General features: G+C 48.7%; 1 protein-coding gene across 16 annotated transcripts in view; it reads left to right on the plus strand.

Moving 5' to 3' along the window:
* The first annotated feature begins 7,677 nt into the window (after positions 1-7,677).
* SLC8A1 (solute carrier family 8 member A1) overlaps positions 7,678-26,679 on the plus strand; it is a 75,764-nt gene continuing 56,762 nt past the window's right edge. For 10 of the 16 annotated variants that reach the window (XM_035552879.1, XM_035552875.1, XM_035552873.1 and 7 more), the window contains exon 1: positions 7,678-9,476. In XM_035552879.1, coding sequence (XP_035408772.1) covers positions 7,678-9,476 — 1,799 coding nt within the window. The remainder of the gene's footprint in view (positions 9,477-26,679) is intronic. The other 6 variants (XM_035552883.1, XM_035552880.1, XM_035552881.1 and 3 more) reach the window with 1 other exon arrangement.

Below are 26,679 nucleotides of genomic sequence, written 5' to 3' on the forward strand. Positions count from 1 at the left end.
TTGGGGGTGTGCTGCTCTGCTCAGGACTGTCAGGGTTGCAATTTCCTGGCATCGTACCTAGGACAGAAGTTGGTTTTCTGTTCTGTTGCTGGGGCCATACAGTCCTGCTGGCTTCTGGGGGAAAAGTCCCTGTTCAGCATCCTAATGAATCTCACGCCTTGTAATAAAGCCCAGTGTCCTCCAAGGTACAGGCATCTCCGGAGCACCAACCCATTCCTCTTGGACAACACAAATGGTGTGTGATACGGGCACTGTGGATAACCTGGAGCAGCCCACGTGCTGGATGCCATGATCCACACGTGTTCCTAGCTCACGGATATCCTGGCTGTGCCTGGGTCTGCAGCGGGGTGCTCGGGGTGCTGTCAGGACTATGGCATCCCACATGGGCTGAGCTCCTGCCCAGTACATGAATGGTATCTCTCCAGCTCTTTTCAGGAAACCTGTAGGGACTTGGCTTTCTCCACTATCTCTACCCCTCTGGCAAGTTTAGCTGAAATTGGGGGGAGAGGGGGGGTGAACAGACAGACAGACATGGAAAGTGTGATTTCATATGCCTGGCTTCCTAAGGAAACCTGGCTACAAATAGAAGTGAGATTTGCTGCTGTGAAGAGCTGCTGGGGAGCCGCAGGAGGTCGATGAGGTGGGGGTTGGAGGGGTGGTTAACCCTGCTCTGGAGGCAGGTGGCCCAGGCCCTGCATGCCCGGGGGCTCAAATTGTCTTTCCTGAGATCTGGCAGTCTAAAATCCATGTGTCTGCTCGGCTCCGGTGTCCGGCTCCCTCTAGAGTCAGCGGTGTGAGCCTCTGGGTGATGACCACCCTCCACCAGACCAGGCTGGACACCCAGCTGAGGGATGGAGACACCCAGCTGATGGATGGAGCGTGCCACGGTGGCCTCCAGCCCAGATTAAACTGCCCCAGCCCTTTCCCCACGCAGATGCCCAGGGACATCTCCCACCTCTCCATCCCCGGATGGGTGCGGGGAGGTGGGGAAGGGGGGGGCTCTGCTCTCTTGAAGCCTTCTGCTCCTTCCCCCCATAGAGCCCAGGAGCACATCCCACCACGCAGGTGACCACCCCAGAGCTACCAGCCCAGGGGACAAACAGGCACAGGCAGGCAGAGAGGAGAGCAAGCCCTGTTCTACAGAAGCCCTAGGATCTGGGCAAATGCTTCCTTCCCAGCCTACCTGGGAGCGCAAGGTTTGTTAGCAATGTTTTATCCTCCCAACAGTCATTTTACAGAAAAATTGGATGCTTCTCAATAAAGACAAGACCAAAAAAAAAAAACAGGTGGTAGGGATAGAGAAATGATCTGGAGACAGCAGCAACAAGGAGGAGAGATGTTAAAAAAAATACAGCGCAAAGAATTAAGAATTAAGAATTTCTCCCTTGCTTCTCGTTTCCTGGCATTTTCGTCTCTGAGCTCGTGTATCGCAGAGAAAAGAGACAACTTGCCGCTCAGCCTCGATGCATTAAAAGGCAAAGCTGGAGTCTCCCTGAAAAAAAAAACTAAAAAATATTCCAAGCTCAATCTCTACAAGCTGCCCCCAAATTCAACCAATCTGGCTGAAATTTTTTATGGGGGCTGATTTATTTTCTCTATTTATCTGTTTATTTTGGAAAGTTGCTGGGGAGATTGTGGGAGGGGATTGGATGCTGCATGCAAGAGATAGATAGGATACTTGGAAAAATCAGTTGCGGACTGATAATTATTCTAACTTTTTAATGTCCTTTACAGAAAACAGTGTGGCCTGGTGTGTATTTTACTCGATTGGCTTCATGGAGGGCTCATGCCTCTGACTATATTTGGAAAGGTTTTGATGGGTTTTGTACTGATGCAATCAGGATGCTGACGGCCTGGAAATCATTTTCCTGATGTGGAGATCCAGAGGGTCATGGGCAGGGGATGCCAACAGTTTCGGAGTGACAGAGCTGGGTGGAAGGAAGAAGGAGCAGGGCTGTGAGCCAAGGGCTTTCCAAGCTGCCTTTAAAGTGCCATCGCACTCCGCAGCCCTGCGTGGCAACGTGGCTTTTGGACACCTCAGCTTTCCTCCATGGATCCAGAAGTCCAGCCAGCGTGGCGTTCATCTCTTTCTCATGCTGTCATGGGTAAAAATGACAGCTGGCAGGAGCTACTTTTTACCAAAGCTGCGCCATGGGGCAGTGTCCAGATCAGGGCTGTTGGCATCCTCTTTGTGTCCCTCAGCTGCAGGAAGCTGCACCTAGGCTCTTGGCTGATTTCCTGACTGATGGTCAGAGACGAGTTGATTTGTTGGGGCTTTATTTTTTTTTTTTTTTTTTCCTACAGTCATCACGTCTTTTCCCAGCGCAGGGTTTGCTCAAGCCATCCTGCTGTGAGGTAGATTGCTGCTTTCAACAAGGCGCAGGTGTACAGGCTCCAGCATGGCCGGGAAGGGTCAGAAGGAGGTAGAGAGGTGTTAGCCTTCTGGAGACAGGGCTTTGGGTACAAGTACACTCGTGCAGACGAGGCATGCAAAACTTTCTGCAGGAAAACTGCTTGCATTTAACTCTTAGGTGCTGCTCTCCTTCAAGAGAACCTGGGAAAGGGGTGCAGGGATTTGGAGAGCTCAGGTCTCAGAGGATGCAGCTCCCACCTTCCGCACACCAGTGACACAACCATGGGGACACTCTCCCATACAGGCTGGCAGTAAATTCACCATAACAATGCTTAATGTGGAGCTGATGTCGTAGTGGGGTAGGCACAGCCGGGTGGCTGTGGTGGCGGCTGTGACAGTGTGAAGGCTGCTGTGTTACAGCTGCTCTGTGTTGCAGAGTGCTTGCTGTCAAGTGATGGAAAGATAATTCCCCACGGAAAGTCTCTTTTTGCGTGGCCACTCCTTCCTCGTGAGCCCAACCTTTCCTGCCCAAGCCCTGTAACGAAGGCAGCCAGCCTAGAGGTGGTTTTTCAGCGCTCTGAACAGCGATGCTGCTACCAGCCTGTTGCAAACGGCTGCGAACTTCATCACACAAAGGTGCAGGAAAGCAGCAGGAAGGGTCTAAAAGTGGATACGGCCCGGGTGCCATGCCCAGATGGGAGTGGGACTTTTGGGAGGCTGCTGCAAAGGAAAAGCTGTGTGTTGCTGAAGCGCGGAGCAGCTTTCAGGCTGGCTTTGCTCACAGCACGCAGCCAGCCTGGAGGAGAGCTCCTTCAGCCTGGAGGAGCTCGTGGCAGAGCAGAGGCTAAAAGGCTGCTCTCTCCCCATCTGGCAGCTCCGGAGCTGGGGGGCCAGAGCACGAGCTGGCAGCAGGAGCTCTCTCCTACCAGCTTGTAAAGCCCAGGACTAGGGGAAAACCTCAAGCTCCCTTCTCCAGACAGAAGGCAAACATCTCTGCAACCCTCTTAGCCTTGCTGCAGGCAAGAACTGGGGTTTTACAGCACTGAAGGCTGGAAGAAAGGCTGGCCAAACGTCCCTTGGCTGGGGTCTGGATCTAAACTGAGCTTGCCTCAAAGGGACCATGCAGCCCCTTGCAGGCTTTCTCTTGTGACTGCAAAAGCAGCTGCTGGCACTTTGGGGAGCTTCTGGGAAGTGAGCTGGGGGCTGGCTCTGCTGGCTAGCTCCAGCTCTACCTGAAAGCCTCCAGGCAGCCAGATCCGGGGGGAAAAAATGAGCTTTGGGTCTGCCCTGTGTTGTAGGGTTGATGCTTACAGGCAGGGCTGTGCTGATCCAGGGTGGTAGCTTGCAGTTCGTCACCACACGTGTACAGCCAGCTCGTGCGTTTGCTTTTCTTGTTGATGGCCTGGCTGGGAAATGCAATTGAGACACCTTAATGAAAAGCTAACAAAGTTGGCTTTGAAGGGAAGGCTGGCATTCTGGTAGCCTTGCTTCTCGTTAGAGAATAATATGAATGATTTGTCTGGGAATATTCCTACTGCTGGGTTTGCAGCAGCCTGCTGACCATGGGCTGAGACCCCATGCAAATGCCAAGCAAGAGCGTCTCCAGGGACCAAGTTGTTTATTTTGGACTGTGCAAATAAAGAAACACTGCTAATTTTACAGCAGCTGCTTCTCAGAGAGATTTGGAGTGTCAGGCTCTGGTTGTGTATGCATAGCCAGTGTGTTGTGACCAAGCATTTTCTAACCCTCCATAATTCCTAAGCCTGCTGCTAATAACGCTGATTATGAATTGGTTCCAGTAGGAAGGGTGGGGGGTACCCGAATTTTTTTGATGACCACACTGCAGAATGTTGGAGAAAGTCCAACATAGGGTTGCTGGATGCTATGGCCACTCAAAGAAGGTTGCCTGCACATTGCCAAGGCTGGTGTGTTTTTCCTTATTAAGCTCCAGCCCTTCTCCACCCATCTGGGCTCTCCAGAAAAGCTCCACGTCTCTTTTCTCCTGCTGTCTCAGGGAAAAATGTTGTTTGTACATGGAGAGCTGCATGGAAAGGCCAGAAAGATGGATTGCTCAGATGCAAGCCTCTAGGCCTTTGTTCCTCCTGTTTAACGAAATATGGGACTTGATTAAAAAAATATATATTTGTGTTAGAATGTTTGAAAGGGAAGAACATGGCAAATAAAGTTCAAGTGACTTATTAATCTGATTTAGTGAGTAGTTTTTTTTCTGGCTGAGACTTCCAGTGCTCAAATCCTTTTAAGACTGCAGAGTTGGTCCAAAGTATGATGAGACTCTTCTATTCTTTATGACCTAAATCAGTGACCCAAAGCATAATATTTTCTCTAGAACCATCTGTTTTCTCCTCTTGCCAAGGGGATTTCACAATGCCTGGTTGCTCTGAATAATTGTACATGTGCAAGGATATGACTTGCCACAGGGAGAAAATTAACTGAACAAGGGCAGGTGGATGCTTTGAGTTTTCTATTGATTGAAACTACTACCCTTTAGAAAGAGAGGGTGAAGAACCACCGAGCTGAGTAATATTTTATGCCCACACTAAATTTTTCTTAAGCCTACATATTTTTGAAATTAATTAATTAATTAAATGCTTAGGAGTTATCTGGGATAAATAGAGTAGATACCAAGCCAGCTTGTGTTTTGACAGCCCCTTTATCAAACATCTCCAAGAGTTGGTTTGAAGCAGAGTGAAACACAGTCGGGATTACAGATGTTGGGTGACTAATTACTGTTTCGGCTAAACTTCAATGACGATAAACGCACATCTGTTTCAACTTAGCTATCTGCAAAATGGCATACAAGGTACTCTTCTTTGTAAACACCATGTTTTCATTTATTTTTTACTTAAGATCTGTAAGCAATGACTAGAGCCTTCATTCTGGGAAGCAGAAGGTGTCTAGGGACTGTGACTTGGGGAGCAATGTTTGGGGTTTCTGACTCCAGCAGCAAGAGCTTCTCGTAGCATTAGCAGGATTTCCAATGCGAAAAATTCCTGTATTCTAAATTGAGTTTCATACAGGAGACACGCTTTTTCTTGTTCATCTTATCTGTTCTTATCACCCAGCTCTCTGAATTGCTCACTTCCTGCTCGGTGTATCTTTTGCCTTACTTAATTAGAAAATTGGGAGGGGGCTGCGGCACAGAACAACAATTCCCAGTGAGGAGATGCCATTTACATATAACTGTCTTAATATATTTTCAGTATTATTCTTCCCTCCCAATAATCCCACTACAGCATTCTTCAATAAAAGCAAATCGAGCGGAGGGCGTTCATCCATCGTTACAACATCTCTTTAAGGAGTAGATCCCGTAACGTGGGTGCAAGATGGTACTCACTCCTTCAGACACTTCTTCCTTTGCACACAGCCTGTCCCTGCATAACGAACCCCTGCCCTGATGAGGAGGGGTGATTTCTGCATCATAAGGAGAGGGGCGGTGGTGATCAGGCGCTCCTTTTTGAGGAGGCGTTGGTGTGTCCCTGTTGGAGGGTAAATGCTTCTCCCTGGGAACGACTGGCTGTACGCTTGCAGTCAGCAGTGCTGGCTGTGTAGCAAGCCTGGTTCCCTGCTGTGCTGAGAAACAAGACCTCTTTGAGAAGGAAGAGGGAAGGTGAGCTTTGCCATCCCGCTGGGGTCACATCTAAGCACAGGTGACAGCTGGGACGCTGTCACTGGATGCAGCCTTTAGCACAGATGGGCTGGTCTGCAGCTCCAAGCGTGTGCAGACAAGCATCTGGCACTAAGGGACAGTTATGGCACTGAGGGACAGGGCTTAGTGATGGGACTCCATAGGTCAGGCTGGTGGCTGAACTTGATGATCCTGAAGGCCATTTCCAATCCAGATGATTCTGTGATCTCTTGGGCCTGGCACTGTGTTTACTGGAGAGCAGGCAGATGGCAAATGGTGGGGCAAGACCTTCCAGGTATTACAGAGATGTTGCCTCTGCTTCCTGCTCATGTCCTCATCTCTGGCATGGACCTGAGAATATTACCCCTCTCTTAAAAGCTGATATGTTTCATGACTAGGCTCTTCTTGGTTTTGTTTCTGGGGTGTTTTTTTCTTTTTATGAGCAAAACCTGTTCAGCCTTCTGTAGGCTTCAGCAAGGTAAAGGTATCAATATGCTCGTTTTCCTCTCTTCATAGAAACGTTTTTAAGTACTATGTGATTAAATTAACTTGGAATGGAGAAATGTAGTATGGCAAAGGCTCTCCTTGAGGAGAAAATATAGCTTTAATAACTAGGAATCTGGCTTTTATTGCCTAGTAAAATTGAGAATTTAATACTGAGCATGCTCAGGTTTTTGCACTAAGCATCTCTATGTAATTTAAGGCATCTGCTCTGTAGGTTTATGCACTGTTAACTAACTGCAAACCTCTTTAACAGCTCCCCGACACTGCTGGAAAATCCTGAGGCAGGACAAGGGCAAGTACTGCTGTCATGCCTGATGACTGATGTTGTAAATGGAGTGAGAAAGGCCCTTGCAGGGGGAGCCAGCAAAGCTGACCTAGTGGGAAAAGAGCGTAGGGACAGGCTTCCTCTCAAAGCATGCCAAGAGAGCCATGCTTGGATGCATATGGGGTTCTTTCCAGTTTTGGGAAGGTGCAAAGTGATGCGCTGTGGAAGAAATGGCTCCAAAATCATTAATTAAAGACTGCCCTTCTGGTGCGCCATATGACCGAGGTACCATTAAGAGCATGGTTTTGCCAAGGCTTGAGCTTGCTTTGTGCAGATATGGAGTAGATGCTAGGGAAGGACTGTGAGCAAGAAAAGGCTATAAAATATGTCCTTTACAGCGAACAAAAATATTCCAAAAAATGATCACAGGATAGTAGATTTCCCTGTCCCCTCCTGCTCTTACCCTGAATTCCAATGCGTGAGTGCTCAATCATTTTGAAATGTGAAACACTTCTGCCAGCCATGAAGCAAAATAACGGGTTTTAATTAGATGAGAAACAAGAAAACACAACTGAAGATAAAAACTTTCAGCAACGAGAGAGAAAATAGCATTAAACATCCATGTAGCTGAAAGGGGTAGGTGCTAGCCCACTGGTAGCATCTGATTCAGTCCTTGCTCAGATAGCCGAACTAAAGATTTGTACGTGGAAAGCTGCAGTGGTCATAACACGGTTACGGCTCACTAGATGGGTCTTCTTGAGTAACAGGGTAATTTGATTATACATTTGGGAAAGGTGGGAAATAAATTGGATGGAAAGGAAGATCTGTTGTCTCTGGCTAGCCTCAGTGCATCTTTCCTTTTTTCTCTGCAGGTTGAGGACGTTTGGGACCTGCTCGGTGGAAACGGCCATGTCGCAAGCAACTCACCCACCCACCTTTCTGGTGAATTTCCAACTCCTGAGCGTTGTGGTGGTGCTGCTCGTCCATGCAGATGGCATATATGCAGAAAGCCCCAGTGAAGTGCCTGCGAACAAGTCTGAGGAGTGCACGGGCTCATACATCTGCAAAAAGGGTGTGATTTTACCAATATGGGAACCACAAGACCCCTCGTTCGGTGACAAAATAGCTCGGGCAACAGTGTATTTTGTAGCGATGGTGTACATGTTCCTGGGAGTATCCATCATAGCTGACCGCTTCATGTCCTCCATCGAAGTCATTACATCCCAAGAGCGGGAAATAACCATCAAGAAGCCCAACGGCGAGACCAGCAAAACCACAGTGAGGATCTGGAATGAGACCGTTTCCAACCTCACATTGATGGCCTTGGGCTCATCCGCTCCCGAGATCCTTCTGTCCGTTATCGAAGTGTGTGGTCACGGCTTCACAGCAGGGGACTTGGGGCCAAGCACAATTGTTGGAAGTGCTGCGTTTAACATGTTTGTCATCATTGCAATCTGTGTTTATGTTGTTCCTGATGGAGAGATAAGGAAGATCAAGCACTTGCGAGTGTTTTTTGTTACAGCGGCCTGGAGCATCTTTGCCTACACTTGGCTTTATATTATTTTATCTGTGTCTTCTCCTGGTGTTGTGGAGGTTTGGGAAGGCTTGCTCACCTTCTTCTTCTTCCCTATCTGTGTGGTGTTTGCCTGGATAGCTGACAGGAGACTTTTATTTTACAAGTATGTATACAAGAAATATCGAGCTGGCAAGCAGAGAGGTATGATTATTGAGCATGAGGGTGACCGGCCCTCCTCCAAAGCTGATATTGAGATGGACGGAAAGGTTGCTAATTCTCACGTGGAGAACTTTTTGGATGGGACACTGGTGTTGGAGGTGGATGAAAAAGACCAGGATGATGAGGAAGCCAGGAGAGAAATGGCTCGGATCCTGAAGGAGCTGAAACAAAAACACCCCGACAAAGAAATTGAGCAGCTTATAGAGTTGGCCAACTACCAGGTCCTAAGTCAGCAGCAGAAGAGCAGGGCCTTTTACCGCATCCAGGCCACTCGGCTCATGACAGGAGCTGGCAACATCTTGAAGAGACATGCTGCAGACCAGGCCCGCAAAGCCGTCAGCATGCATGAGGTCAACAGTGAGGTGGCAGAAAACGATCCCATCAGCAAGCTCTACTTTGAGCAGGGTACCTACCAGTGTCTGGAGAACTGTGGCACTGTCGCCCTGACCATCATTCGCCGGGGCGGCGACTTGACGAACACGGTGTACGTTGACTTCCGGACAGAGGATGGGACGGCCAATGCTGGCTCTGACTATGAATTCACTGAAGGGACAGTGGTCTTCAAGCCTGGAGAGACCCAGAAGGAGATCCGTGTTGGCATAATCGATGATGACATATTCGAGGAGGATGAGAATTTCCTGGTCCATCTCAGCAATGTCCGCGTGAGCACTGAGGCCTCAGATGAGGGCATTCTTGAGGCCACTCGTGTCTCAACGCTTGCCTGCCTGGGCTCACCATCTACTGCCACTGTCACCATCTTTGACGATGACCATGCTGGCATCTTCACCTTTGAGGAACCAGTAACACATGTCAGCGAGAGTGTGGGGACCATGGAAGTGAAAGTGTTGCGAACCTCCGGCGCGCGAGGAAATGTTATTGTGCCCTATAAAACCATTGAAGGCTCAGCCAAAGGTGGAGGAGAGGACTTTGAAGACACCTGCGGGGAGCTGGAGTTCCAGAACGATGAGATAGTGTAAGTGAAGGTTTCATTTGTTACTTACAGTCTGTCATTCTCCTGAAATTAAATGCACGTGGCTACCAGAGCTGCACTGGAGGTGTGTGGGTGCCAGTGAGTTGCAGCAAGCTGTGAATGGTCTTGCGTGCTTTAGGGAGCCTGAAATGCTGTGTTCCTGCCTTGCTAGCACATCAGACAGTGGCAGCTGCTCGGAGGCACTCCACCCTTCCAGCAGCAGGGAGATGGAACTGGTTTGTGAGGCCAGCCTCCCACCTTCTACCCATGAGCCGAGCAGATCTCCGTAGTCTTGGCTCTACAGCATAGGAGAGAACACCACTGAACTCTGTTACCTCCATCCCCAGGCAGTCACCTGTCTAAATCAAGTGTGTGAATTGTGGTAACCACTTCCCTTTGACTGAGCTCACTTGGGACTGGAACACAGTTCGTTCCACTGATACTTGCTTTCAGATGGCTTTGGAGAAAGCACCTCTTCCTTCTCCTTTTCTAAGGGCCTCGGTGACTGTCTAATGCATGCCCTGAAAAACTGTTGTCATGTAGAGAAGTTTCATGGTTAGAATGCAACTGGAGCCATGTCTGTCTGTTTGCAAATAAAAAAATAATAATAATAAAAAAAAAAGGAACCTGAAAGCTGGTGGAGGCTAGTCCTTAGTATTGCTAGGCAGCAGGTGGAAAAACTGTGCTGTATCCTTGTTTATCACATTATATGGAGAATGTCAATCAGCCCAGTAAATCACAGTTGAAAACATCTACACTTGGCTATGTTTTAAATATATTTTCTTGCCCAGTTGTGGCTCTGGGAGAGAAACAGCTGGGACTTGCGTTGCTCCAGCCTCAGGCTCTTCCTACAGTCAAGTCTGTGCCTACAGACCAGGCCCTGCCAACTGTAGACTCAGTAGTAAAAAAAAACTGAGTAGGACTTGGAGCAGTCCCTGATAAAGGGCACTCTGTGTCAAGAGACCTAAAAGGTGGCTTGGCTGTTGCATCTTTTACAGCTGGTCTTTCAGGAGCCAGGGCAGACCAAAGATGGGGGTGGAGAGTGGGCCTTATGTTCTGGCCATTATTCGTACCTGCTCCATGTGTACAGGGAGAAACACAAAACTCCTGGAAGCAGGAAGATGTAATTCTTAGGCAGGGTATTAGACCACTCAGTGCTTCAAATTCTCAGAAATAATTGAGCAAGAACTTCACAGCTCCAGCATTTTGGAGGCCAGAACGTGCATGTTGCTCTTGCTAGGGTCAAGAGCACACGATGTGCTATTATTCCTGGTCTGCACTCCTGAACGATAACTGTAGTAGACAGGAACTCAGTTATTTGATTTGATTTGAATTTTTTTTTCTTTGTGAGGGAAGCAGGAAGGTGTCTGTAGAGATGCAATGAACTAGGCTATAAGGACATCCCCCGAAGGCTCTTTACTTTTTAACCAGGTCACTCGCTGCTAGCAAAACTGGGCTGCCATCAGAAGACCTTGATGTTTGATTTCAGTTCCCCTGAGATGCGGCGTGATTACGTGGCTCTGAGGCAGCACTCAGAGGGGCTTGGGCTTCCCCCTTGTCCTGGAGCCAGCACTCTTGATGAGATATCTCAGATATCTGATGTGGGGCTGGGCTGTGCGGCGGCGCGGCTTTTCCTCTGCCGGCATGGCACCGGGTCCCGCCATGCTGCTGCTGGTGGGCTTTCCTCCACTGAACTCTTTGCTGTCGACGTTTGTCAGCAGCGTAGCAAGCAGGGGGTGTGCTGGAAGTGGGCTGGCCACATCCTGTCAGGGCTGTGCCCTGGCCTCTCGGGGAGTGCTGGTGTGCTCTCCCCGCTGCAAGCCTCTCCCTTCCTTTTCTAACTGGCTATCTGCATGTGCACGCCAAGAGAGATATGGGGAAAACAGCTTTCTTAGAAAACCAAGCGTGGTTTATTGTGTGCAGATGCCAGGGCATTTCCATCATATCTCTATTGTCTTTAAACCATCTTCCCCCAGTACTGCCGGGAGGGAGGGACAGTACATGGGAAGCACCAGTGTGCACCTTAGGACTTGGCAGCCTGGAGCAGAAGAGAGCTCGGTGGATGGAGTGAGAGGAGGTGGCAGCTGCAGGACCATGTGTTTACCAAGGGGCTTGTTCAATTCAGATGGGAGAAGATACACATGTACCTTAGTACTTTGGGAGAAGGATGGCAGTGATTTTACAATTTGCCATCTGCCCACGTGTCCGGCAGGTAGTAGGCATCCATCTAACACATAGCTGCTACAGACCCTGTTCAGGTGTCGGATGGTATGAGCTGACTTGCAGAAGAGTTCCAAGTCCACGTCTGCCTGGGTGCAACTTCTGGACAGCCCTGCAGCACAAAGGCAGCGCGGTCCTGAAGCTGAAGTGCTGCTTAGGGGCATCCTCACTTGCCTCCCTGCAACTGCCTCCTATTCCTGATAGGAACAGAGAAGATGTGCTAGCACAATATGTGAACTATAGAGTTAAAGCCTGTTTGCCACGTCATTGTTAGTGTTGTGCTTCAGCTAAATCTTAGCTATGTAGAATTGTGCAATTCTGCAGCATATTTGACTCAATAAAGTTCTAAAACTTCAATATTTCCCATGCTCTGGTGGCCAAGAGATTGCCTTGCTGCCCTTTCTAAAGGTCTTCAGTGCCTCTTCAGCTCTGCCATTCTAGGCTGTATCGATCAGCTCTATAAAATCGAGCAAGATATGTTTCTCTGGGACTCTAACAATGAAGGTAGGGCAAGTGCAGAAGGACAGAAAGATGAAAGAAAAATGTGTGCAAGTCTCTATTATTAGAGGGCTTGCTTGCTGGTAAGACTCAGGAAAATTAGGAACTGCTGGGAGGGTGCTGATCTTCTGGAGATTTTCCTCCACTTCCTAAAAGGCCCAGTTACATAACATGCTATTTGTTCACAGAGTCCAGAGAGAGTTTCCCCTTTTGCAACCTGTTGATGTCTCCTTTCCCAGAATACACAAAATAGCAATGTAAGTGCTGAAGAGATGTACAAAAAGAGATGTACAGTGGAGAAGCTGTTGGTCTCCCTGTGGAAGACTTTATCCTGACACTTCCCTGTAGCCTCTTGGAGTGATGTTTTTCTGCTCCTCGCTCCTGAAGCACAGCTTGTGTGTTCAATGCGTGCATGTTAACAAGTGAAAGAAACAGCACATAATTGTGTTTTGTAAAAGTATTAGGTGGGTTTGTACAGCAGATCATTCCAAGCTATGTGGGAAAGCTATAGATGTCCAAATTGTGTCTCAGCAAGGCCAGCATCCTGGTGATGCTGCACAGGCACCTGGGGCTCCAAGACATCTACAGGTGCTAAGATGTAAGTTTAGGAGAGACCCTCTCCTCTGGTGCCATCCTTAGCAAGGTGATTCTGTCTTTGCCTTGCATCTCTGTTAATGATTAAAGCTTTCTTGATGAGAAGATGAACTACTAAGATGTGTAGTTACAGGCACTTCCTGCCCACCCATCTGCCCGTAATCACAAAAGAGGTCAGCGGTTCATCTGGCCAGTGTGTTTTTGTCTCCTGTTCAAATGCCAAATAGTTCAAAAGAAGTCCATCCTCCTGTCTGGAAGGAGGAAGCAATCTTTACCCCAGCTGATGGCATCGCTTCTCCTTGCTGTCTTGAAACATCAGGAGGTGCATCTCTTCCAGAGATGACTGCAAAGAAGTATGAAAACTGTGTGTTCTTTCATGGTCAAGAAATAGCAGCTTCCCTCGAGCTGACATCGCAGCTAGAGAGCTATTACAACCTGCACTCTGTATGTCTGCCCCCACACACCACGAGCAGAAAAGTTTTTACTGCATTAAAAAGTCGGTGAGGAAGATGTTATGTAAAATTATATAGCTAACAATTTGTATTGTTACTTCACCTATAAGGTTACACCTGTAAATGCATCATCAATCTTATGTTAATACATCTTGCTGTATTAATACATAAAACACATAGTTTAGCTGTTTTTATACAAGGTGTCTGCTGCAGGCTTAGGGAGTGAAATTCTTGGCCTGTCGTATATGACTCGTCTGAGCCAGCTTTGGCATTTCTCTGGAAGCATAGTTCTAGGAGTCAAATGCTAGCAGTGACACAAACACCAGCTAAACCGTAAGTTTTTTATGGAAAATGTCCCCGGAGATCACATAGCCTCCCTCCCAAGAGCTCTTTAAAAATGTCGATGTCAATAAATATAGATTGTGGCGGGGGGAACCAAGCAGTACTGCTTTTTTAAGTTCCCCTTTTCTTTTCCAGAAGAAGTTGGGTGAGGTATTTCTACAGAAATAGCAAAAAATAAAATCCTGACTCAGCCCTGGGACCTCTCTAGCTCGGTTTTGCATCCACGGCTTGCAGCTTCAAAGGAAAAATGAAACCTCCAGCACAGCCAGCCTTGCATTAGGACTCAGTCGAGGAGAGGGGAGCATCCCAATGTGGCAGAGACTGGTGTAAACTAGGCTGAAGGAGAAGCAAGCAAGCATTCCCCTTTCACCAAGAGCTGGTTGTCCCCTCTCCAAGAGGGAAAGATGCAGCTGTAATGGGGTGCGCTCTCACTTCTATTTCTCCTCTCTGTTCACACAATGTTTAGTCTTTCCTGGACACTCCTAAACCGTCTTAATTGGTCTTAATGTCTTCCACCCATGGGTGTCTCTTTTAAACTGCTGTGCTCTTGTCTCAGTTGCACCCAGGGAAATAAGGCCGCATGGTGGTCACAGGCCTTCCCCTTTCCCCTGCACCCAGCTGCCTGCAAGTGCTTAAAAGCTAATTCTTGGGTACATAACTGAAGAATAACCACAAACGGTGACCCCACGATGTCGTGTTCACTGCTTTGCACCTTATGGATTGATACCTCAATGCAGGAGGAAGAAACCAAACAGGCCTGAAATATTTTCTTCAGGGGGATCGACCTGAATTTTGGCTTCCCATTGTGTTTAGGGCAGTCTGAGCCTTCCAACACCAAGCAGAAAAGCAAAGCAGTTTGGGGCTAGGTTGTTTGGCACGAAAAAAAATAGGAAATTCACTACCACAAGAAGAAAATGTGAGTGCCCACAGTACCTACAGTTTCATCAGTCAGGAAGCCTGGCCTGGTCTGAGGATGGAAAATCCCTGAGGGTGGCAATTCCTCTTACTGTGTCTCGCAGAGAGGATGGAGAAAGAAATGCTGCTTGGGGCCTCAAGGAACAGAGAGATGCTGTCTGCAGCTGAATCCCTGCGATGTACAGGGCTGGGTGCTGGATTTCAGTTTCTCGGATGCCTCAGGAGAACCACTGAAGGTCTGAGCTTGGAAATTGTACGTGCAGTGGTGAGCTTCCAGCTGCACACTGGATGGCCACCTTTAGACCTGGCTTGCACTTGCTATTCTCGTGTGCATGCAAGCTGGCCATGGAGTGATGTGGACACCACATATATATGCACAGGCTGAAAAAAAAAAACATTCCCAGGTCTCAAGCCTGCAATGTACATTCGCAGAACTGTGTTTCTATGTGTCTTATGAGCTGATCTGGTCCTCCCCAGAGTAAAGCCAGTGGGTGTGCTCCTGCGGCAAGTCATCACAGCATTGTAGGACAAGCCCTGCCTGTGGCTTGCCTGGGGAGGGTGAGCGCGGGATGCAGTCTGTGCTGCTTGCCCAAATAAGTCATTTTGCGTGTGCATGAGATCTAGGAACTTGATTTGATGGTGTCCCCTGTGGAGGGGATTAGGCAGCGAGCCTGTGTTACTGGATGAAGCAAGTTGTGCCAGCACGTCACTTGGGGGGACAGGGGGAAAGAGGGGTGAGGACAGGAGTGGTTAGCTCTCGCTGAAGAACTGATACGGTTTTTGTCCTTGAAAAACCAATGTTTCCTTATTTGTAATGAGCTGTTGTTGGCAATTTACCGCTGCCAGCTGCATCTCTGTGGTTGATTAAGGGAGCTTGGATCTTAAATATGTAATAACTCTCTGAAAGCCATTGAGAGGCAGTTATTAGCTTCATCAGGGCTTGCGTACACATCCGCTGTGCTCCTTTATGAAAAGGCTACCTATTAAATGCATTGTAGTAATTTATAAAACGCAGGATCTAGGCTTGTTTTAAGAAATTAAAGCAGCAATCCTACCAAAGCCTGTTGGTGTGGGAAAGAGTTACCCTGGAGAACAGCACAGCTCCTCAGTTCCTTGCTGGGGAGGCGAGACCAGGGGGCAGGAGAAGCCCCGTCCCCCTTTGCAGTCTCCTTTGCTTCCCCGGCACATGCTTGAGCACTGCTGGCAGTGGCACTGCACTAGCTGTGGCATACAGGTCTTATCGACACAGCAGGGATCCATCCCTCTCCTGTGCACACTTGGCAAGTCCTCAAGCAGCGAAAGGTAAATGCAACCCAAAAAAGTGTGCAGGACCCCGACACAAGCACTGAGTTCAAGTTGTTCCCCTGCCTTGGGAATTGGCCTTCTTCCCTCTGACACTTTGCCTCCAGGTCTGACCTCAGCGGATGGCATTTAAGTAGTTTTGTGGGCTTAAAGCAAGACAGAGAGAACAAAAAGCAGACAGCTGACCACATCCAAGCACTTGTGCAGATGGGCAGAGAAGCACCTGCCACCGTCTGAAGCCAAGTGGAGCGGAGAAGCTGGACCTGCAGACAAGCAACCAAGTCAGAAACAGACCCCCAGCCTGGTCTTGCTGAACCACCTTATCTCTACAGCACTCCCAGGTCAGGAGCTTTGATTAAAGGTTGGTCTTTCACAGCCACGGTGTTGGTGAAGGCCATGTGGCCTCGCTGCGCTGGAAGTGGTGGGTATGCTCTCTGCTCTGTCACGGGCATGGTTGCAGTGAAGGTCCCCTCTCCACATCAAACACCATTGAGCCTGAGGGCATCTGGGGAGATATCAAAAAGTCTGCTAATAATGCTTCTGACACTGACATCGGTGGCATTGCGCTGGCTTCCAAGAATGGTGATGCTGGATGCTGGGCGACAACAAATAATAACGGCATTCTCCGCTTTAAAAATATCTTCGTGTAAGGGAAAAAGTATTCCAACTGCTGTGCAAGTGAGAGGGTGACCAGCATGTGCCTCCACTGTCCAGTCCCTATATGGCTCCATTTCCATAGTGTCTGGATGCCTTCCTACACAATCCGAGCGACAATTAAATGCGCCTGGCAGTGGGAAATAGCACTGATGAAGAACCAGGGCACAGACTGGAATCCCCGCAATCGGAGCAAAGCCCTTTCCAGAGGATGTCCTCCCAGTGCAGATGCTCTCAGCCCTTCAGTTTATGCCTGCCCTTTCTCCCCAGCACTTGCCTCTGAGCACACGAGAGATAAGGGCAAGAAATGTGCCTGGAGACTGCAGATGCTGTGCTCCAAGATGCACTGGTTTCATTGGGAATGACGAAGATCTGAGATGAGACATCTTTGGCTCGTGCAGGTGGGGAGCAGGGCTCACCTGGCACCAGAGCCTGCAGAAGACTTTGCATTTGCTTAGTTCAGTAGATCTGCATTCACACTTCAGGCCTGCTTGTTGAAATTTATGTTCCTCCTTAGTGACTGGATGTGTGATGGGACCTAGGGGGATAAGCTATCACTCCTACACAGGGAAAAAATAATATAAACAAAGTCAGTATTAATGGCCCAGGCACAAATGATCCTACCACAGGGGAAAGGGAGGGAAGTGTAACAGGAGATTTACCTGACTCACGAGCTCTCCAGTGACCTGGAACTTGGAAAGAATCATACCAAAAAAATAAAAACCACAGAAAATAGGTCAGCTGAGTAGGGAAGAGTGTAACGGAGCAGCATGGGTGTGTCAGGTCGGAGTCAGGTTGGGCAGGAGCCGGCCAAGAATTAGATGAGAAGATGTCCTGCCCACACCTTAGTGCAGAGGGAGAAGGGGGAGGGAGCTGAACATCACACCCCACTGAGAAGCATAATTCTCCTTGGATGTGCTTCAGTCTGTGCTCATGGAGCCATCAGAAGACAACCTCCAGTAAGCCCACAGGTGGAGGGTGGAGATAATGTAACCCACCTGTCCTCAGAGTGAGTATAGATACATTGAGCCTCCTGGTGGTAGGGGAATGCTCAAGGGGCTCTCAGAGCTGCTTGCAGTCCATTTGGAAGTTTTCCTGGGTGAGAGGTGAGATCTGCGGGCAAGCTCCAGAGCTGCCTTCAGCAGCAGTTCAGCCAGATTATGTCTGCTTCTGTACGTGGAGGAGCTTTGAATAAATCAACACATTTGTAAGTACCTTGAAGATAACGAGGAGATGAATAACAGCCAGCAGAGATTTGTCAAGAACAAATCTTACCAAGCCAACCTAATTCTCTTTTATGCCAGGTTTTTGGGTGCAGGAGAAGCAGCAGTTGTCATGTAACTCAGCTTCAGAAGGGCTTTTCATGTTGCCTAGTTTAGTGCTGCTGGGAGGAAGTGCTGGCTAAATGGGCCACTGGGGTGATGGGGTCAAACCTGTCTGAAAAGAGAAACACAGTACTGGATGGGAGTGAAAAGGCATTTGGCAGGTGCTCATGTTGAACTGGAGCTTGTTGGGAGCAGAAAGTAAAAGTTTGTTGTTGAAGTGTGCAGATAGCATGGACAGGTTGGAAGCATTATCAAAGCCAGCATGGGGATTTAGAGAGATGGGCTGAGAGGAAGCAGGATGCTGTAAAGACAAGTGCTTGTGCAAGAACTGCCCCAAGCACAAATTTAAGTGGGAGGGGAGCAACTGAGGCAGGGGCTGCCATTGTGACCCAGCAGCCAAATCTGAGCTTGCAATGTCATGCTTTTGCAATGAATGAGGCCGACGTCAACCCAGAGATATTCACAAGCTCCAGAAGAAGCTGGGGAGAGTCCAGAGGAAAGTGCAGAAAATGACTGGTGGTCTGAGAAATGTGATCCACAGAGAGAGGCTGCAAGAACTCAGACTGTTTAATTTAGACAGTAGCCTAAGGAAAAGCTAAGCCTTGAGCTATGTAAAGGGCAATCTATGTCTGCAGGGTCTTGAGGCAGCAGTGGAGGCAAGTCAAATTAGACAGGAAGGAATTTCCTCCAAGTACGTATTGGTCCACCCAGGAGTAGCCTGGGGGCGTGGGTAAACTCTGTTTACAGCAGAGGTCAATGTAGAGGCACTGGTTGAAGATTTACTGGAGATGCTCAGTGTGCTGTCTCTTTTAGGACAGCATTGGGTCAGACGAGGTCTTGGGAACTCTCTCTCTCCTGTTTTTCTGTGATAGCCAGGCAAAAGCAACCATGGTGTGAGCTGCACTTCAGGCAGGTGGCTTCTGTCCTGCATGGTCTTCTGCTGCAAACGGGTGGTGGGGTAACATGCAAAGCAACCTACAGATGAAGCAAAGATCGAACACATCCACACACACGCAACCTTCAGAGCTTCCCTGTGGCCACCCCATCTGGGCCCTTTGCTCACAACAACTATCTGGGACAGGGCCGGTACTCGCCTGCCGGCTGTCTCCTTTGCTAATAATTAGTTGCAATCCAGGCTTCCCTGCAGGAGAGCCCCGTCCCCATGGGGGAACAAGCAAGGCTGCATGGATTAAGGAAGCTAATTAGCAGGAAAGAGAGCATTGGTGCTGAAGCCTCAACAGCCAACTTTGAAATCTAGATAAGGGAGCAGTATTTAATTATATACAATTAAAGCACCGCGTGTCAGCCCCCTGAGAACTGGCGGTCTTGGAGAGCCCTCCCGAAGGTGCTAATGAACAGATCTGAAGGTGGTGGTGGTGGATGAGGGGATATGCATTTGAAACTTCACCTGGCAAGCATATCTGATTAGAAGACCTTGGAAAATTCCACTGGGATACCAGCTCCTTATTTCTGTGGTATCCTCCCTCTGCTGGAGCAGGTAATGGGAATCCAATCCCATTGAGGGGTTAAATGGGGGGATTGCTCTGCTCCTCTGACACCTAAACACTGAGTGATGGAAACATGATGAAGAGGAGACAAGGCTATCCTGAAAACATAAGGGAAATTGGAGAAGATCACAGGTATACTTGGCCTGAGGCAGAGAAACAGCCTTTGTGGCCTTTTATCCCAACGCTCAGGAGAAGCCAAACTGCAGGAGACAAAGCTCCTGCCCCTGTGCCTGCCAGACAGGGCCTCCTGGCGTCTCCAGGGAGCACCACACCAATGTTCCCCTTCGCTCCACAGTTCTGCAAGGTTCTTTAAGGTTATTTTCCCACGAGTTTGCTCTAGCCACTAACACAGCTACTTTGCCTTCAGAGCACAAATAGCCCCTGACCTCTGATCCTTTACCTTGCCCCCTCCATGCTAGGAAGGCCGTTTGCTTTCCCTGAAAAGTGCCTGCCTTGTGTTCAGACGCTGGCTGTTGTGCTCTGGGCTAGCAGAGCCAGCAAGCTTTGTGGGCAGCAAGAGCAGCTTTTACCCCAAAGGTGCTTCTGGGTATTAGTGTAGTAAAAAAAAAAAAGATGAGGAAGGAAAGCTTGGATGGATCTGTATCATCTGACAGAGAACTGCAGAGCTACCTGAAGCTTTCTAAAAATCCTCTCCCTCAGCAACTATGTACAAACCCTTAAGAAAGGCTTTAGCTCAGCCTTGGGTGTGAAAGGAGGTGGTGCTTGTTTTAATTAGCAAATATGAAGTGCCTGAAGGCAGTAGGTTTGAAAAGCACAAGCAAAAGCCTCGAGCTCCCTTTCCTGCATCCTTGTCTCCTGGTATTCCCCTCTCTGGCCTGCTCTTTGTCTCCAGCTTCTTCCAGGTCCATGTGCAGAACCTGTGGGTCACATTTGCAAGGCTGTCACAGACAGCTTCCCTGGTGGTTCGGTTGCTTAAATCTCGCAAGAGCTGCAAGCGATGCCAATGCCATGAGGTTTATTTTATTTGTCTGAGTGTTTCTGGTGATGTTTTCCTTTGCAGTGCCAAGAGCTAAACCCTCAGGGGGTTCTTCACTCATTGTGTTTTAGGTGAAAATTAAATTTCTTGTTGAATTCCAGAGCTCCCAGAGTTGGGGTTTTAAGAAAAATGCTGAATAGAATCCAGAGAGCCCTGTCTGGCCCTTGCTGTGCCGGGGGAGAATTCGCTGTGTTTCCTGGGGGAGAATTGTTCTCTATTCTCCACCCTGCAGAGCTGAAAGGGAAGGTGAGAGGCTCCTCAGTGCCAGTTTTCCTGGGCCTAGAATGAATGAGTGCCTTGGTCTCTTGCGAATATACAAACAGATTTCTACAAAGCGCTTGCTAATGAACTGAAACAGCAGTTTGTCCTTTCAGTGATTTGCAGGGAGTCAGTAAAAGACTCAACCTGGGGAGCTCGTTACGCTGCTGAAGCAGTGCATTTTTAGTGGAGATCCTGGGATGCTGTTGGAGAGGTTTGGCAGCACAGGGAGGAGACCTGTGAGAGCAGACATCGATCGCCTCCATGCCAGGCTGTGCTGATGAGGGCGGCTTTGATTCTCAGCCCTGATCATTGTAATATCATGGCCAGGCTAATTGCATGCTGGGACCATCTACAGCCGGGTCTCGGGTGCAAATTGGAGGAGAGGAGAGTCCATCAACAGGGTGAAGGCAGCACCACTGCAGCCTACCTGGACCCTTTGCCATGCGCGTGGTACAAAACAGAGACCTGGAAAATACGTGATAAAAAAGGAAAAATCACATTTGCATGAGTGCTTCCCCCCAGCTGCGAGTGAGTGCTTGCAGAGCTGCAATATGTTTGGGTTCATGTCCAAAAGCCCCTTGTCCCACTGAAGCCGAGAGCAAGGATGGGCTGCTGGTGTTAGCGATAGCTACTTGCGAAAAGTTGCTGGGCTCTTGCTACAGTATGAGTTTGACATCCATGTCTTAAATTCACTGAGTTCGGTATTGCACAAGTTTCAGCTTCAGTGTGTTTGCAGGGAGAGCCCTGGCTTGGCACTAGGCAGCCACGGTAAAAGCAATAAGGAAAAGAGAATTCTTCGCGCCTTGCCAAGAAAAATCACCATCAAGGCCAACTTGATTTCAAATGGTGCATGGAAAAGAGAGAGCTAAAGTGGTTTGAACTGTCCTGTTATTGATCAGCATTTTGGTGCCAAGGTAGCCACACTTTGTGTGAGTGGCTATATCCATGTACCCATAAGAGACAGAAAGGAGAAAGGTAACGTGAAAAGCTCCATATTTACGATTGTGTCAATGCCTTCTGTCCCAGCTAGAGCAGAAGTTTAAAATTACTTTGCTGTGAATCAGGGAAAAATACTGATTTTTGTGAATAGTATTTACCTAGGGAAGAAAGCTTTACTTTTGAGGAAAGTTGCAAGTGCATAAATTAGTTTGGCAGTCTGAAGAAATTGACTGAAGTAAGAGTTGTGATTTTTTTTTTTTTAATTTATTGCTTCACAGAAAATTCAAGTTACGGCTTGAACCAAACTTTCATTCGTTGACTCTGGACACTTAAGTGGGGTCTGAATTTCAGGCAAATGTGTTTTGTTTTGTTTTTTTTTTTTTAAATAAATAAATAAACATGGCAGAAGTCAAAGCAATAACACTTCGGGATCTCAATGTCTCCGAAAAAAAAAAAAACAGGTTGAAAAGGTATATATTATGTCGTGCAGCTTGTGCAACAGCTCCTTGCAAGCAGTGAGTTGCTTCTAGCACCCTCATTATGTGACAGAAAATCCTGCAAAGGAGTGTGGAGGAGTTGCAGAGCTGCTTTGCACCCGGAGCTGAGCGTGGTAGTGATGTCCACCAGCAGCTGTGGGGAGTAGGGAACAGAGCCCTTTGGATTGTGGCATGAGCTTTACTCGTTTATCTCTTCTTGAGCCTCGGCACATGTACTAATTAGAGGGGAACTGGTGAGCTCTGCTAACGCATTTGAATGCGGGTAGCTTTAGGCTTGCATTTGGATCATTAAAAATGAAGCAAAAATGATGTTCTCTTTGCACCAGCTGCTGTGATCAGGGGCCTTGATTTGGCAGCAGTTAGCTCCCCAGCACAACGGCACTAATGACTGCTAACAGGGAAAGAGATGTGTGGCATTAATGCAGTAGGGTGGTGTGGGCCCACTGCTTGAAAAGGGCATGCAGAGACTGACTGGGTTGTGAGCTTTCCCCTTGCCCGTGGGTTTTCTTTTCTCTGATTGCCAGGCCCGGTAAACCCCCCAGGGAAGCCCACCTCATGTCTCCTGAGGATCTTCTCTGCCTGCTGGTATGTCCAAGCAGCCCAAGTGACACCTGAGTGAGGTTTAATTCTTCACGGTGGGATCTGGCTGCAGGCAGGCTGTGTTGAGATGGAGGCCATCAGTTTTTAAAAGCCAGTGACAACCTGTGAAGGAAGGCTTCATCTCACAGCTGATCTAAACTATGAGCACGACACAGCTACGTATGTGGAGGCTGCTCGAGGTGGGCTGCACAGGTCATTTCGGTTATGTCCCTGGGGGACAGACATTGTACAGGCGTGTTGTTTTTCAATCCTACAACAGCTAGGCCTGGGGAAATGTTTGACTGTGGGTTTTTCCTCAGAAGTTCCTTGCTGCAATTTCTCCTCTCAGTGAAAATGAGGAAAATTGGAAACTTATCACAGACGCTCCCTTGTTTTTCATTTTAAAAAAATCTAGAAAAAGAGGAATCACAGAGATTTTACAGGGGTATTTGGTTTCTTTTTAGAGAAGACACCTGGGGCAAAATAAAATATCATTCTTGCCTACTCCTGTTCTCAGAGGCAGAAACCCACATTGCAACACGGATACCAGCGACTTGTAGGAATTTCCTGAGCTGGGCAGGCTCTGTGCCAGGGTCCCGCTGTAGAGGTGAAGTCACATCAGCTGCGGTTCAAATGTGATGGAGGAGGAGGTATGAGTTATGTCAGAGCTTTCATTATCTAATTCCTCATTGTCAACCACCTTCTCTCATCTCCGTACGTAATTGATGTGGTGGCAAATAGTTCTTGCCTTCTGGAAGCTGGCTGCCTTTTGAAATGCTCTCACCAGAGATGTGTTTTTTTCAGGCTTGTACTTCTTCTTCCTCATTATCTTGTCAGCTGGGAGCAGAGTGGAGGAAGGAGAACATATCAGCAGGGGAACGGGAGCCTGCTTGCTCTTTGCCCTCTACATGGAGGTGCCAGGGTTTCGGGAGCAGCTCCTGGCAGGTGGATGGAGAATTCCCATCCCTGGCAGAAGAGGTGTGAGGGTGGTGCAGCCTGGCAGGGGGCAGCCAGCTCAGCGACTACTGGGGCTGGAAATGCCTTCAAGCAGGAAGGCTTGTGGCTCATCTTGTGGCTGTTCTCGTTTGTAGGCTTCACGGCTGCTCCTTCAGCAAAGGAGCTGTTTGGAAATCTCAAAGCTATCGGCTGCAGACAAAGGCAGCTCATTTTTTAAACTCTAGTTGAGTATAAAAGAAGAAAGCCTTTTTTTTTTTTTTCCTGTAGCTAAACCCCTGGGTTTTATCTGCTGAAATTTCAGAGAGAAAATCCAACAGCTACTAATCCAACTGGTGGCCAGAGGTAACCAGGCTTCTGAGGAGGGCAGAAAAGATCACATCTGACAGCAAAATGGCTCTGGAGCAAGTGGGGAAGCAGGGAAGGGTCAGCAGGCATCAGGGTGTCACCACACCATAACCCTGTTTTTGCTCCTCTGGGGTTGGAAAACACTATTCTGCCTTCTTCCGAGTCACCTCTTTCCTTTCCTCCTATTGACCTCGTGTCCAAACCCAGCTTCCCCTCTGTCCCCTCCACCCTCATTTCCCCTGCTCATTTTCAGAGTTTCATGGCCTTGTGCCCCTCCCAGGTCCTGGAGAAGCAGGGTAAGGTGAGGGGGGAGCTGCCAAACTATAAGCTCCCATCTGCAAACCTGTGGATACATAGAAGATGGGTATTTTTAGCAGCGAAGAGAAGTGACTTGCAGACAGTCTGTCTCGAGGTGAAGCGGAGATGCCAGCACTTGAAGGCTGTGCACCCTGACCAGGTGGTTTCCTGGAAGATCTGCTGCGAGGTGCCAGGATAAATGCAGAACCCAGCAAGCAGGGGACCTCACAGGGACACTGTCATACTGCAGGAGCTGGGAGCAGCCCGGGGCCACTGTCAGGTGCTTTGCACCCTGCATGACCCCTCTATAGTATCCTGGGGAGGATGTAAGGGGCTGCCCCAAAGCTCCACTCTCATGCTCAGAACTAGACAAAAAGCAGCATATCAGAATTACTGTCTTCACCTTCTTCATCATCTCAAGATGTTTCTGTGGCCAAATATGCACTGTGATGCAGCCCACATAATCATTACCAGCAAAAGCTGTGGTGGTGTATTTTTATTTGTTTATTGTTATTTTAAACTGCAGCTCTCAAGCCAGCCTCTTCTTCCTCGTCGTCACTGCAAAGAGGCTCGTCGTGTTTGATGGTTGCTTCTGCCCTGTGAGCTCGCTGTTTGCTGTGGCAAAGCCAGTTGACTTTAGCGGCACTTTGGCATTGATTGAGATCAAAACCTGGGTGGTTGGTGGTTTTGTGACTGCTCTGCTGAGATGCAGCATGAGTTACAGAAAGAGAAACAAAAGAGGGCTTGTGTTTAAATAGAAACGGTTCTCGTGGTTTTGTCACCGCATATGGCAGGACATATGCAGAAATGAATTTGCTGCTGTTTGCCCGGTAACAATAAGCAGGTTGAGGCAGCATGTTAGGTCTCAGAAAAGGAAGTGTGCATTTTCTTTTATGACCTCTGTTTGTTTTAGAAATTCAGATGTTCACTGCTGTTTTCTTGAAACAGAGTTACACGAAGTTAATTGGTAGCAGGGGAGGCATCCAGCCGCGGTGAAAAAGAAGCAGCCTGCCCCGGCAGGATTGGAGTTCATCTGCCTGTCAGGCTGCCTTATGGGACACCTTGTGCAGACTGATGTCTCAATGAGAACCAAGTGTCATGGGCTCCAGCTCCAGACGAATGCACGCTGGCAAGCCCACTTGACCGGTTTACCATTAACGTTATGGGTGAGCTGTTGGAAGCCTACACAGAGTGGACTGAGAGCAGGGGCGCCTGCTCTTCGCTTCTGAGCATGAAACCATCTCTGTGATGGAGTGCATGGGCTCAGCAGCGTGACAGGGAAAGCTGCTGATATCTCAGGCCGAAGCTAATGATTCTTCAAGGGCTATGGACCCGTTCTCTTCCCCCATATCTGCCATGCTGGTTTTGAAGCCCATGTATCTGCAGTCCTACCTGAGCATGCGTCCCTACCCTGTGGTTCACCCAAGAGGTGATGGCCTTGCCCTCCCACTGGCACAGCAAAGCCAGAATCAGCACCTCTTTCAGTGTCACACTAAACCTGAAAGCTGGGAGGTAGGCAAAAATTTGCCAGCCAGAGGGAGGACAAAGCTACATCTGGGGTGTTACGTTAGCAAACCCTCAGCTAGGAGCAGAGGAGGGCAGCAAGAAACACCTCCATCCTGTTTCTGCAAGCCTGAGCACCAGAAAAAAAAACAACACCACTCCTTGCCAGTGAGCATCATGCAAAATGCCCTGCCTCTGCTCAGCGGTGCTGTACTTCCAGAGCCCCGTGGGTCACCCGATGACTTTGCAATAGTTAATAGAGCTTTATAATTCAGGATGGCATGAGGCAGGGGGGCGTCTCTGTGCATTTCCAGGCACTGTTGCAGATGTGGTGGTGAGCGTGGCACGCTGAGACATCCATGGGAAAGCAGAGCTCTTCGCGCGCGCCGCGTGGCAATCATGCCTCAAAGCTGATTGACGATGCAGGCTTGTTAATTTTAACAGAGGTTAATGGATCTCATTGCTAGGAACTTAGCATCCTTTTCTTTGACCATATATAGCCAAGGTATCAACTTACAGGCCTGGGGATTTCAGCTTTCTGTTTAGATTTTAGATGAAAGGCTGCAGTTGGAAGTGATCATTATAAATATTTCCCACTATCTGGTAGCAGGCTAACTTCAGCCCCTTCTAAGGAATTCACTGGCATTGTCTTTTACAACCGCTGCCCCTGGCAAAGGGCGTTCGAGGGGAGTGTGCCTTGGAGCTGCCTAACCCCACGGTGCGCTGGAGGGATGGGGGCTGAGGCCCCGCATGGCCGTGGAGGACCTCTAACCCCTGTGCAGTGCCGCAGCTCTGTTGCTTTGCTGTGGGACTGCTGCTAGGGCAACGCACGCGTCTGGCATCACGCGCTCTGGCAGCACTCAAGAGCCAAAGAGACCATCAGCAGCGCTGCGAGGCTCTCTGCAAGCACCAGGAGAGGGGAAGCCACTGGGATCCAAAATCCTGGGCTTGTGAAGGAGATAGACGCACGCGATGAAAAGGGCCACCTGCATCCTCCTCTGGTTTCTCCCGGAGCTGGGGA

Source organism: Cygnus atratus, chromosome 3 (genome assembly GCF_013377495.2).
Source record: "Cygnus atratus isolate AKBS03 ecotype Queensland, Australia chromosome 3, CAtr_DNAZoo_HiC_assembly, whole genome shotgun sequence".
Classification (NCBI taxonomy): domain Eukaryota; kingdom Metazoa; phylum Chordata; class Aves; order Anseriformes; family Anatidae; genus Cygnus; species Cygnus atratus.